At 50.1% G+C, this 13,076-nt stretch overlaps 3 protein-coding genes across 3 annotated transcripts in view; 1 reads left to right on the forward strand and 2 right to left on the reverse strand.

The window, feature by feature from the left end:
- CAMK2G (calcium/calmodulin dependent protein kinase II gamma) overlaps positions 1-9,352 on the reverse strand; it is a 97,287-nt gene extending 87,935 nt beyond the window's left edge. The window contains exons 1-2 of the mRNA XM_005671082.2: positions 9,293-9,352; positions 8,995-9,127 (exon numbers count right to left, since the gene is read on the reverse strand). The gene's annotated coding sequence lies outside the window, so the exon portion shown is untranslated. The remainder of the gene's footprint in view (positions 1-8,994; positions 9,128-9,292) is intronic.
- Positions 1-13,076, reverse strand: part of LOC102160869 (atherin-like) — a 91,529-nt gene that overhangs the window by 14,411 nt on the left and 64,042 nt on the right. The gene's annotated exons all lie outside the window — the stretch shown is intronic.
- Positions 6,284-12,144, forward strand: PLAU (plasminogen activator, urokinase). Its single transcript, NM_213945.1, is given in 11 exon segments — positions 6,284-6,356; positions 6,692-6,779; positions 7,244-7,277; positions 7,436-7,543; positions 7,873-8,047; positions 8,237-8,355; positions 8,516-8,735; positions 8,961-9,109; positions 9,754-9,894; positions 10,221-10,369; positions 11,026-12,144. Coding segments are annotated over 10 exon segments (1,329 nt in total). The 5' UTR covers positions 6,284-6,356; positions 6,692-6,722; the 3' UTR covers positions 11,203-12,144.

Here is a 13,076-nt window from a genome sequence, read left to right on the forward strand (position 1 = left end):
AAGAGGAACATTTGAATCCAAGTCTGGCTCAAGCTGTGTAGGCAGGAATCAACACAGACATGCCTTGAACAGCTGAGGCCACCCTGGGATGGCATCATGTGTTAGAATAGGGACATAAGGACATGCACCCCCACCTTCCTGACTATGATATTGCTTCAGAAATGGTTCTACAGGAGTTCCTGCTGGGGTGCAATGGAATTGGTGGCATCTCTGGGGCGTTGGGGTACAGATTTGATCCCCTGCCCAGCACAGTTGGTTAAAGATCCTCTGTTGCCACAGCTGTGGCTTAGGTCTCAACTGCAGCTTGGATCTCAACTGTGGCTTGGATCTGATCCCTGACCTGGGAACCCCATATGCCATGGGGGGAGCCAAAAAATAAGAAAAGATCTCCAAACCCTGGAATCAACCAGCTCTGGGTGTGAATTCCAACTTCACAGTTTACCTATAGCTTGACCTTAGGTAAACTGCGTCAACTCTGTGAGCCTCAGTTTCCTCATCCATAAAATGGTGATATTAAGAGCACCTTTCTGAAAAGTTGATGATAAGAATGAAAAAGAAGGGAGTTCCCATCATGGCTCAGAGGTTAACAAACCTGACAAGTATCCATGAGGATGAAGGTTTGATCCCTGGCCTTGCTCAGTGGGTTAAGGATTCGGCATTGCTGTGAGCTGTGGTATAAGTCACAGATGAGGCTCAGATCTGGCATTGCTGTGACTGCGGTGTAGGCCATCGGCTACAGCTCCAATTTGACCCCTGGCCTGGGAACCTCCATATGCCGAGGGTGTGGCCCTAAAAAGACAAAAGACAAAAAAAAGAAAAAAAGAATGAAAAAGAAAATGAATGTAGGTGGTCCCTGGTGGCTTAGTGGCTAAGGATTTGGCATTGTTACTCTTGTGGCTTGGGTTGCTGCTGTGTTCGACCCCTGGATCGGGAACTTCTGAGTGCTGTGGGTGTGATTTTAAAAAAAAGGAAAGAAAGAAAATGAATGTAGGCAAATAAAACTTGGCTATTATAATCTATCTTTAACAAGAAATAGATTATAATATCACCTTGGTGAGAACAGGCTTCTTCTTCCTAAATTTCTGTCATATTCCCACCATTACTGCTCAGAGTTAACAGGGGCCTCTACGTTAGATCGACATTCCTTCTCTTCCCCCTGCATACACACCTATTCCAGGGGCTCCCTGCCATGTCCCTGCTCCCGCTTCTCACACACTTTCCATACATTTCGTCTTCTAGAACTTCCCTATTTTTTTTTGGTGGTGCCCACAGCAAGTGGAAATTCCTGGGCCAAGGATTGTACCTGTGCCACAGCAGCAAGCCAAGCTACTGCAGTGACAATGTTGGACCCTTAACCTGCTGTGCCACAAGAGAACTCCCTCTAGTACCTCCTAAAAGGAGACTGCCCTCTCCTCAGGACTCAGCTGCCTCATTATACTGTTATCAATCGCTGCTTGAAGAAAAGAAGCACCATCTGCAGGTGGGTAGGAAGGCAAAGAGACTGAGGGTGGGGATTGAGGGTGGTCAGGAAGGGAGGAGGGAGGATTCAGATTAGGAGGGGAGAGGGTGGAAATGTGTCATGAGGTTCCTCAAAATCGGTGAATTCTGAATCTCATTTTCAGTGAATGAACTCAGATGATTCACTTCCCTTCATTAGCCCTTTATTTTCCTCTCTGTGTAATGGAAAGGGAAGTGCTTGCACTTGCTTTATAGACAGAGAAGCACATAGAATCCAGCTTGGGAGGGTCATGAGCCCATGAAATTATACATCATATAGGCTGTGGATGCTATGTTGATTTTCTTCTGGACAGTATTTTTGAGTATACTAGCTCCTGGCTGAACATATTTCCTTAAACATCATTGACTTCTTGGCAGTTTTCAGCAAGTGTATCAGTTTCTGGTTTTCTATCCCAGCTCTTTGCTCCTGGGTATCCCCTTCAGCTTCCAGTTAAGCAGCCATTGCCATCCAACATGGTGACCTGGGCTCTAAATAGAAGCTCTAGGAGCACGGCCTAGCTTTGGTTCCTAGTGGCAGCTTCAAAGGCCAGATGGTCTGGAAACACTCTTTGAGGTAATAAGTTCTGGACTTAGGAGGTTACCAGGTTTAGATTAGGGACACAGGAAAATTTGGCCAAGGCTCAAAATATTCATGCAGAGGTCTGAGCTTACTGGCTTGGGTGGGGCTAGGAATTGAGCCAGAGATGACGAGGCAGAAAATGACGAGAAAGAGTAGGGGTCATAGGCTGGAGCTGGAGGGTCCAACTTGGCTTCACTGATCCTGACGAAAGAGTATAACCTCAGGGTGCAGCCCCTGGCTCTTTGCTTTCCATGAGTAAGGAAGCAAGTATGTGGCTTCCCCCGCCCTATTCTTTCCACAGGCCGCTGGGGGCCCAGCAGCCCCAGCACCTCCCCTATCATGTTACAGGCCCCAAACGTGGCTTCCAGTGCCTACTGTGAAATAGGATCTTCACTGTAGCATTACACATGCAGGGAGAAATAGTCCTTGGACCCATGGAAGCTATGTGACCAGCATTCACTGCCCCCTTCCCAGAACTGCAGAGGAGTCTATATGTACCATGTGTGGGAGGAAGAGAAGAGTTTCGTGCCACGGACAACTGGAGAGGAGGAGGGGAGAGTGGGAGTCAGGACTACAGGGTGAGCAGCACATGCAGCTGGCCGGTTGCTGGGAACTGCTGGCTGAGGACACAGTATCCTCACTTAACTGGAATCCTGGAATGGACTCTCGAGAATGACCTGGACTTCTGGGCCAGGACAGCCATGGTTAGGAAGGCAAGGCAGGCACTCGAGGTAGGAATTATAGTTTACAAACAAGGTTCATTCTTGTGTCTCTACCATGTAGAACTGTGCCTGACGCACAGGAGGCCCATGACGAACACTGGGTGAATGAATAAAGGAATAAATGAATGATTTCACACGCATGATCTCAATGCATGATCACAACGCATGATCTCATTCAATCTGCACAGTGAGTTAGGGGCAGGGTAGGCATTGCGTCTTTTTGCAGATGGAGAACAGAGACCAAGAGGATTAAGTGTCTTGCCAATTTGGATGACCTGACCTGTGGCTAGACTCCACATTTTCTCCATAGTACCAAGTTCAACATTCTTGGTATAGCAGCCCAGGGAAACATCCTGTGACTCGATGTGAACTTCCCTTTAGGTACTTCTGGTCAGAAAATAGCCCTTCAATGGCCCAGTTTCCTGAACACAGTTTCGGGGCCAATTTGACATCCTGGTCCTCCTTGCACGCTTGGTATCTGCCTATTTTTTTTATGAGCAGCTCTAGGAAGCAAGGCCCTCCCTATTAGTCTCCATTGCCACATCGAACTCGGGAGGTTTGGACTGCTGAGACACAGAGGCGGGAGGCTGGTGGTTTTACTCTGAGCGTCAGGGGCAGAATGAAATCACACATATTCAGTTCCTTATTTTCACATTCAACAGAAATTTCAGTAGCCGTGACCCCCAAGTTTGGTCCTGAAACTCAGGCAACAGACTAACTCATATTATAGCCGGGGCCTCACAGGAGCTCAGAGCCCACAGTCCTAGGAGTTTCTAGAAGGAGGTCTCCAAAGTCACCAAGTGGGGCTCCCCTGAGCTGGAACATCTTACATCATCTGGCCGTTTTCTTCATAGCCTCCTGTCTTGAACGTCTCTCTTACGAAGGCAGTGTGCTTAGAGAGCACAGGAACACGGGTCAGAAAACCTGGGTTCTAGTGCTGGCTTTGCCACTCATCAACTATGTATCTTCACTCCACCTCATTTTTCTCATCAGCAAAACGGATATAATGATTCCCAGCTACGTCATAAGGCAGTTGTGAGTTTAAAGAGGAGTGGTTTGTATCAGAGTGCTTTTTGGCAAAAGATGAAAATGAGGTCAGTACCATATTTTATGGCAAGGGGGAAAAAGACCAAAAGGAGGGAAACTTTGAGTGTGCCCCCAAAACTGTCTGTTCTCACTTGTTCCTGGATTCATTCATAATAAAGCACTTAGGGGAACAAGGCATGCACCAGGTGCTGAGGGAGAGACAAAGATATTTAAGACGTGGTCTCTGCCCTGAAAGAACTGAAAGACTAGCACATACTGCACCGAAAGACACAGAGAGCACCAAAGAGCACAGAGTGGAAAGGAAGTTCTGTCTTCACAGAGACTGTAGGATTGTTCAACCAGGTGAAGAGGCCATAGGAGGAAGGAGGGGGAAGAGGGGTGTCATGCTGTATAACGGTCTCCAAGCCTCTTTGTCCAAGAGGAAATGAGGTCATCCTGCTCTCAGAATCAGTATGACAGCCTCCAGCCAAGTAATCTGGAGTCATGAGAGCTGCTGGGGGAGCTCTGTGAATCAGAAGAGTCTGCTGGGAAATTCCTGATAACTAACCTAGGAGTTTCGGGGTAGGTCCTCAGGCTGTAACATCTCTGTTTACATTCTGATCACGTTTATTTACAAGGAATGGGTTTTAACTCCAAACAAAACATAGCAGTCTTCTAGAGGAAGTAGTGAGGCCAATTCTGCGGCCTCCAGCACTTCTGACTCAGTCCATTCCCCTGGAGGCTGGCAACTCAGAACTGGGCACAGAAAAACTCTCCCTCTGGAGGATGATGGGTCACCTGCCCTCCAAGCTGGATGGTTAATTTGTACTTTCCCAGGCAGAGGCTGTCATCCTAAGAGCTCTGGCTGGAGTACAACAAAGAGGCTTTCCTTCTTCCTGCCATCCTGGCACTCTCTCTGCCCACCTCTGCCCCACTCAAGTGGACCGAGACCCAAGGTCCAGGTTTGCCAAAATGCTGGCGGCTAGGCAGAGAGAAGAACCAAGCCTAGGCCCCTAGTGAGTTATAGGGATGTAGCCCCATCCCCTTCCACTAAGGGAGACAGTCCTGCAGGGTGGATTCAAATGACCCCAAGCCCTTGTTCCCAGCATTAGGGGAAAGAGGTGGGGGTGACTGAACTTCAGAGTCACTGCTGTGCTTCTTCAACTCTGCCTGAGGGATATGTGCGTGTGAAAGGGCTTGTGCGTGTGTACACAACTGCGTGCGCTCACCCACAAGCAGGAAGCATAGGTGGAGTCCTTTACACATGATCTGTCTTTATGGAGACCGATCTTATCTGATGAGCAATTATTTTATCTTACTAGAAACAAGGCTCTACGATGAAGTAGAATACTAAATACGCATGCATTTAAAAATCTGCAATTATCTTTTTGGAATGGGTGACACAAAGATGTGTTTTCAAAAATGTAAATAGTGTAAAAGGCCATACAGTGACAAATAAATCTCATTCTTGCCCTCAAGTTCCCTAATTTCTCTCCTCAGAGGTAAAAAGAAAACTTTCTATATTAATCAAACTTTACCTTTCCATTAATCAAGACTTTACACTTTCTAGTCTTTATTAAGTGTCTATACTATGGCCCAGGCAAACTAATGATTGGTTCATTAAAGGAACTTTCTGAAAGACCTATCAACACTTCAAAAGAAAGTGTCAGCAGTCTGTGCCCTAAGACTTTGTTATCACAATCCTATAATATCATACCAGATGAGCCCTAATTCTTATCCAGCCCTCATGTTCAAAGACCTCCCTTAAACCAAACTGCCAATTCCCAATGAAATCCATGCCCCCCCCCACCCCAACACCACAAGCTATCTTGCTGCAGTGAGCAACAAATTCAGCTAGCGTTATTCACTTAGGGGGAGCTGGCATACAACCGAGGCAGCCCGGGTGAGCAGGGGGGTTTTGTCCGTTTCAGAGAGCATGAGCATGTGTCAGGAGTATTTTCACATTGAGAAAGAGACTTCACAGCGCTGAGAACTATGCCCGTATACCCAGGGGTCCGAATCACTCTCGTAGGCAGCTGGGGCTAAGGGTAGAAAGGGTGAGAAAGAGCTGATTGAGGGGATCTGGGAGGCAGCATCATAGCTGGGGGCAGGGGTAGGGCATCTCCCAAATCGATCTTCTTTTTGTAATTCGGGGTTTGGTGGGGAGGTGCTGCTCAGGGGCGGGACCCAGGGCAGGTGAATGCGAGGAGGGGGCGGGGATTTTAGGTGCCTCTCTTTCCCTCAGTTCAGACCAATTTATCCCTCCCCTGGGAACCGCTCTGCCCCCTCACAGTTAAGGTTGAGGAAGCCCGTGGGGGGGCGGTCCGAGTCAGAGCTGGCCTGCAGGGAAGAGGAGGGAAGGGAGTGGATGGGAAGATCCCAGGCTAGGGCGGGGCCAGGGCTGGGGCGAGTCCTAATATAGAGCCTGCACTGCGGGCTTAGGAGCACAGCGCGGAGACTGAAGTCCTAGAGCCTGCCGAGCATCAGAGTGCCTACTAGTCCCCGCTGTCCCATACAGGCCATAGTCGAGGGTGAGTGTGGGCCACCCTAAGAGCACAGGGTGGATGCAGGCAGCCCCCCTCCTGCCGGCTTCACTTCCCCCTACCCGCTGGCCCCGCTCGGCAGCGGCTCCGCGGGGTCACCGCGACTCTGTGCCCAGCGCACAGGAGTCCTTCTGCGTGGCGGATCCAGGCTGTGCCGCGATCCCTGAGTCTCCAGAGAGGAGGGACGGTCAGGTTCGGGGAACCTGGTCACCGCGGGCTCATCCTGCAGGGGACCTAGGGGCTCCTGCCCCCAACTGCAGTAACCCAGCCTGTCCGCCTTCGCGTTTCTCCCCTTCTTCCCCTGACTTCTCCTTCCCTTGCAGAGCCGCTGTCTAGAGCCCAAGCCTCGCCAGCATGAGAGTCCTGCGGGCGTGCCTGCTCCTCTGTGTCCTGGTCGTGAGCGACTCCAAAGTGAGTGGCTTCTGTGCTTTGACTCTTGGCGGCGGGAGGGGGCTTGCAAGACCCCTGAACAGGGCCCGGGAAAGGAAGGGGCTGCTTAGGGAGCTAGGGTCCTCTAAATCCCATCAACGGCAGGGCCAGACCCTCCCTGGGAAATAGGGCAGGTGTGACATTGGGGTGTTGAGAACCAAGTGAGCTCTCAGTGGCTGGCAGGGGAGAAAGAAGCCGCAGGGACTGCCCTGCTCTGCTGGCACTTGATTCGTGAAGCTTGCTTGAGTCAATCCATTTCTCTCTGCTGGAAACCTATGATCTTTCATTTGAGAGCTAGGCAGACACGAACGGGGTGAAGAGAGAGGGAACCAGAGGGAAGGGTGAGCTTGGGGGTGGGGGCCAGTTTATCCTCACCCTGGAACCGCAGGAGCATGGAACCTTTGTTGAACTTTCCCTTTCTCTCCCTCCCTACTCATCTCTTCCAGGGCAGCCATGAACTTCATCAAGAGTCTGGTGCATGTGAGTATCCACCCCTTGCACAATATCTGCTTGCACTGATATCTTGGAAAAGCCTCAGGGGGCAGCCCCTCCCTTTACCAGCAAGAGGACTGGCTCCCTGATTGCTTCCTCCCACACTCCTTGCTTACCCCCCACCCCCCAACCTTTGTGTTCTGCAGCGAACTGTGGCTGTCTGAATGGAGGAAAATGTGTGTCCTACAAGTACTTCTCCAACATTCAGCGATGCAGCTGCCCAAAGAAATTCCAAGGGGAGCACTGTGAGATAGGTATGTGGATCCTGATTCTAACTGGAGAGGAGGAGGCACCAGGGATTGTGGGGCAGGGAGACATGGGTGGGATGCAAGAGCAGGCAGGCGTTAGGAGTTGGGGGTAAAAAGGAGGGGGGCATCTTTGTTCCCAGTGATATATAGTCAAACACAAACATGCACTATCTCATGAAGCTGTGGCTGCACAAATGGGAGGTGGGGATGGAAAGAAGACCCTTTCTAGTGTCTTCTGCCTAGCCTGAAATCATGTGAGGCCTGGAAGGCTCTCTCAAATGCCTGTCTCAACTTCCTCCTCTTTCTAATATTCTCATCCTCACATCCTTCCATAGACACATCGCAAACCTGCTTTGAGGGGAACGGTCACTCTTACAGAGGGAAGGCCAATACCAACACTGGAGGCCGGCCCTGCCTGCCCTGGAACTCTGCCACTGTCCTTCTGAACACGTACCATGCCCACAGACCTGACGCCCTGCAGCTGGGCCTGGGGAAACACAATTACTGCAGGTGAGGTGGGGGTGGCAAGGACCCTCTGCATCACTTCACAGAAACCCTCATTACCATCCTTTTTGTTTTCCGAGTGCTGGTCAGAGCACGAGAATATCAAGGCCTCTGGCTGAGTCTTCCCTGGAGGGGGAAGATGCAGAAAAGGCACTCTGGATTGGAATGACCCCCGTCTCCCCTCTATTTTGCCAGGAACCCAGACAATCAGAGAAGACCCTGGTGCTACGTGCAGGTTGGCCTGAAGCAGCTTGTCCAAGAGTGCATGGTGCCCAACTGCTCTGGTGGTGAGAGTCACCGGCCTGCTTATGATGGTGGGTAGAAAGGGACAAACTCATGTGTTCTCTTAGTCCATCACAGGAGGGATGAGGAGGGAGGCCTGACTGGTCCTGGAAAACAGGGAGGTCAGAGGACCAGGAGAGAGACACTTGATGCTACTTCCCTTCCCTAAAGTTGCCTTTTTCTTTCCTCCAGGAAAAAATCCCTTCTCTACTCCGGAAAAAGTAGAGTTTCAGTGTGGCCAGAAGGCTCTGAGGCCCCGCTTTAAGATTGTTGGGGGAAAAAGCACCACCATCGAGAACCAGCCTTGGTTTGCAGCCATCTATAGAAGGCATCGTGGAGGCTCTGTCACCTATGTGTGTGGTGGCAGCCTCATCAGTCCCTGCTGGGTGGTCAGCGCCACCCACTGCTTCATGTATGTCTTCATGTTCTGTCTCTTCTCCCTGACCCTCCTGCCCTACCCCAAATAAGTCCCTTTCTCCTTCCCAACAAAAGAGTTCCCTTATGTCTACCCCTCAGCCCCTTTCCATATGGCCCATGACTTTGGGGACAAGTGATGCTCTGAGGTTGCTGTGGTGGGGAGAGAGAAGTGACAGGATCTCATGAGATCAGACCATCTGACAGATCTCTCCTCCCACAGCAATTACCAACAAAAGGAAGACTACATTGTCTACCTGGGTCGGCAAACCCTTCACTCCAGCACTCGTGGGGAGATGGAATTTGAGGTGGAAAAGCTCATCTTGCATGAGGACTACAGTGCTGACAGCCTTGCTCACCACAATGATATTGGTGAGTAGAAACCTTCATCTGTAAAAAGAAAAAGAAAAAGAAAACACTTATCTGCCAGAATGATGATGGTGGGGGGAGAAGGATCCAAGAAGAGATCCAAGTGGGAGGTTGGAGTTGTAGGGAACTTGAAGAGTCTACTTTACCAACAGAGGGGGTGGAGGGGAAGGGTCCAGCATGACATACGTGAGGGGCCTGGTGCTCCTCTGTAGAGGCCCTGAATTTCCAAACAGGTAGCCTTCTCTGGAGGGCAATGGCCCTGAAGGTGTGTAGCTTGGACTGGATGTTCTTTCCATTGTTGAATGGAGTCTGTTCCAGGATATAGAACTTGGAGAGAGTGTTGGGCTGGATTTCAGCCCAGCTACCTCAGACAGGGATTTTCTAGAAAACAGAACAGAACAACAACCCATACAGCTGTATGCAGCAGCCCTGGCTGTCCAAGTCTTTGTCAACAGCTGGAAAAAAGCCCTGAGGCATGGGACAAGGGAGATTTATTTTGGGTGATGAACTACCAACAGACTTCCCAGGTTGACCTCTAACCCTGACGTCAGAATAGATATCCACTCCCTCAGGGTTTGAAGGGGAGAGATGGTGACCACCTCACCAGGTGGTGATCTTTCCTCTCTGACCACTTCCCCCTCCTCCAGCCTTGCTGAAGATCCGTACCGACAAGGGCCAGTGTGCACAGCCATCCCGCTCCATACAGACCATCTGCCTGCCCCCAGTGAATGGCGATGCCCATTTTGGCGCAAGCTGTGAAATTGTCGGCTTTGGAAAAGAAGATCCCTGTGAGTGACTTTTGGGTCTGGCTGAGAGGGTCCTGGGGAAGTGCTGTAACCTGGAAGTGAGCTCAGCTTGATTGAGGGAGCACCATGGAGGCAGCAGATGGGTCAAGGATGGAGTGGGGAGCATTGTTTAGGGAATGATGAGCCATAACGTTAATTGGGTGAGGAGTGAGGGAGTATAGGCGGGTAAAAACCTAGACCTGGGTGGAAAAAGAATAAGGACTTTCCCTGCTAAGGGTACTTTTTGGTCCTCTCCCTGACAGAGAGTCCCAGTGTGCAGGCTGACAGACACATATTAATGTAAATTCCTCCCTGTATCCTCTGTCTAGCTGACTACCTCTATCCAGAGCAGCTGAAAATGACTGTTGTGAAGCTAGTTTCCCACCGGGAGTGTCAGCAGCCCCATTACTACGGCAGCGAAGTCACCACCAAAATGCTGTGTGCTGCTGACCCACAGTGGAAAACGGATTCCTGCCAGGTGAGAGTTCCAAGCATCTCTTTCCATAACCCCTATATATCTGAAGGATCCTGGGCCTCTCTCTACCAGCTTTGAGGAGCCCCTCTCCAGCCAAAGCCCCAAGAAGCCAGGACCAGGGGCTCAGGTCTTGGAAAGTTTAAACCAGTCCATATGTGTTTACCAAACATTTGTCCAAGAGCCTGGCTCTATGCTCGGCATTTCAGACTTAGGGAGGGAGGTGGGGAAATAAAGAGCATAAGAAAGAGAAAACAATAGAAAATAACATAACTCAGTGCTCAGAGTGGAGTGTTAAGTATAAATGATCCGATGTTTAGGAGAGGGAGCCGAGTGCCAGCTAGATGGTCATGGGGGCCAGGGGGGTGCTTTAGAGGGAATGTGATTCAATAGGGACTTGAGGAGGCACAGGGGAAAAAAGAGCATTTCAGCTGAAAGATACAAACATGAGAAGGAGCATGGCATATTTTGGGGTGGGAAGAAGTAGGGTCTGCGAATATAGATGGAATCGTGGCCAACAGGACTTTGAGAGCAGAGGATTTTAACCTTGATGTGCTAGGAAATGGGGAGCCACGAAGAACTTTGACTCCAGGAGTGGGAAGATCGGATGGTCCCCTTTGCACTTCTCCCAGGGCTCATCTTTTGTGTCTCTGGCTTAACAGGGAGACTCCGGGGGGCCACTGGTCTGCTCCACCCAAGGCCGCCTGACTCTGACTGGGATTGTGAGCTGGGGCCGTGAATGTGCCATGAAGGACAAACCCGGCGTCTACACAAGGGTCTCACACTTCCTGACCTGGATCCACACTCATGTTGGGGGAGAGAATGGCCTAGCCCACTGAGGGCCCCCAGAGAACCAAGGGAAGAGAGGGGCACCACCCATTCCCATGCTGACTGTCAAGTTTTTGCAGTAAGGCCATCTGCACAGCTGTATATAAGGAAGAGACTGAGGAAGATGGGCTCTGCAGAGATGGTTTGCTTGGGCTGCCCACCAGGGTGAGCGACTGTCGCTTTACTCTCAGATACAAGTCTGGGTGCTGGGCACCCAGATTCCCCCCTGGCCAGGATGGAAGGGTGGTCCTGAACCAGGATGGTATTATCGTTGTATGGACTGAAGCCACCTGGAGTGAAACATGGCATCTTCCGTGCATAGGTGAGGAGAGCCTGCTCCCCTGAAGTGGGCCATTCACGAGGCCCACTGTTGGGAAATGAAGAATTTCCCAATTAGGAAGTGTGACAGAACTGAGGTCTCTTGAGAGAGCTTGGCCAATGCAGGAACAGTGGTTTGGGGAGTAGAAACACTAATGATTTGAGGGAAGGGCTCTGACATTCCATGAATGTATCAGGAAATGTTATATGCGTGTGTGTGTTTGCACACTTGTTCACAGGCTGTGTCAGTGTAAGAGCCGGTGTTCTGTGCCTGACAGCAAGTCTAGATATTTCCCCAAATTGTGTAGACTGTGATGTCACATAGAATGGTCGGTTTCAAGACGTCGTGGGTCACTCCTAGGGCCTCTTGGGTCTCCTATGTGATACATCTAAATGTATCATCCTGGGGCACTGACTGTGACCAGCACTCAATTTCCAGTATCACTTTCACGTAGATGTATGTTTCTTGGCCAGTTACCCTTTCTGACCTTCCAGCCAAGTTCATCCAATCCTCACTGAGTGAGGTGAGGACCACTCCTGTACACTGAGTATTTAATAATTATGTTCTACTATTTTTATTTATATCTATTTTTATAATTTTGAATAAAGATGATCAATAAAACGTGATTTTTCTGAAGATATTGGCTCTTCCCTGGTGCTTGAGAGGGCGTTGGGGGTATAAAAAGTAGAAAATGACGATGTGGCGTGCACCCCAGGGTTTCCTGTGGGGCTGCATCTCTGGACTTAATGGGGCTTTGGGAAGAAGAGGCTAAGAGAGTTGTAGAGCAGACTCTCCCCTGCATCTAAGGTACAAAAATGTGCCCTGAACTAGAAGCCCACAGCTTGGTAAATGGCGTGCAGGCTTTGTCGACTTTCAATTGCCTCCTCAGTCTGATGCCTCTGTGCAGTAGACATCTTGTCCAACTGTACATGGCCATCCTCTTCAGGATCCGTCCTACCATATTCTCTTCATTCTGCCCCCCAACAATCCCTAGCAGACTTCAGCCAAGGAGGACACTTGCATGCGTGAAAATTGCTGATCCAAAACCAAGCCCAGCTTGAGTCTGTGGCATTTAGGGAACAGAAAACACAATTTCCCATTATCTGTGGGTGGGGCTGAGTTTCCCTAGGGTGTTAATGAAGCTCCCAACCAGCCATTGCTATCTGTAATATCAGGGAGCTCAGAATCTAAAGCTGGGTGATATCTTAATGAGTATGAACCAAATATCAGCTTCTAAAGAGCTGGGTGTAGAAGGAAGGCCGGGAATTATAGCTGGATGCCAAAATACTGGAATTCCTGGGAAGTCCTGTTGTGGCTCAGCGGTAATAAGCCCGACTAGTATCCATGAGGACGTGGGTTTGATCCCTGGCCTTGCTCAGTGGGTTAAGGATCTGTCATTGGTGTGAGCTGTGGTGTAGGTCACAAACGTGGCTTGGATCCTGAGTTGCTGTGGCTGTGAGTGCAAGCTGGGAGCTGCAGCTCTGATTTGACCCCTAGCCTGGGAACCTCCATATGCTGTGGGTGTGGACCTATAAAAACCTGGAATTTCCAAGCTATGCTAATGAG

This window comes from Sus scrofa, chromosome 14 (assembly GCF_000003025.6).
Source record: "Sus scrofa isolate TJ Tabasco breed Duroc chromosome 14, Sscrofa11.1, whole genome shotgun sequence".
Taxonomy (NCBI): domain Eukaryota; kingdom Metazoa; phylum Chordata; class Mammalia; order Artiodactyla; family Suidae; genus Sus; species Sus scrofa.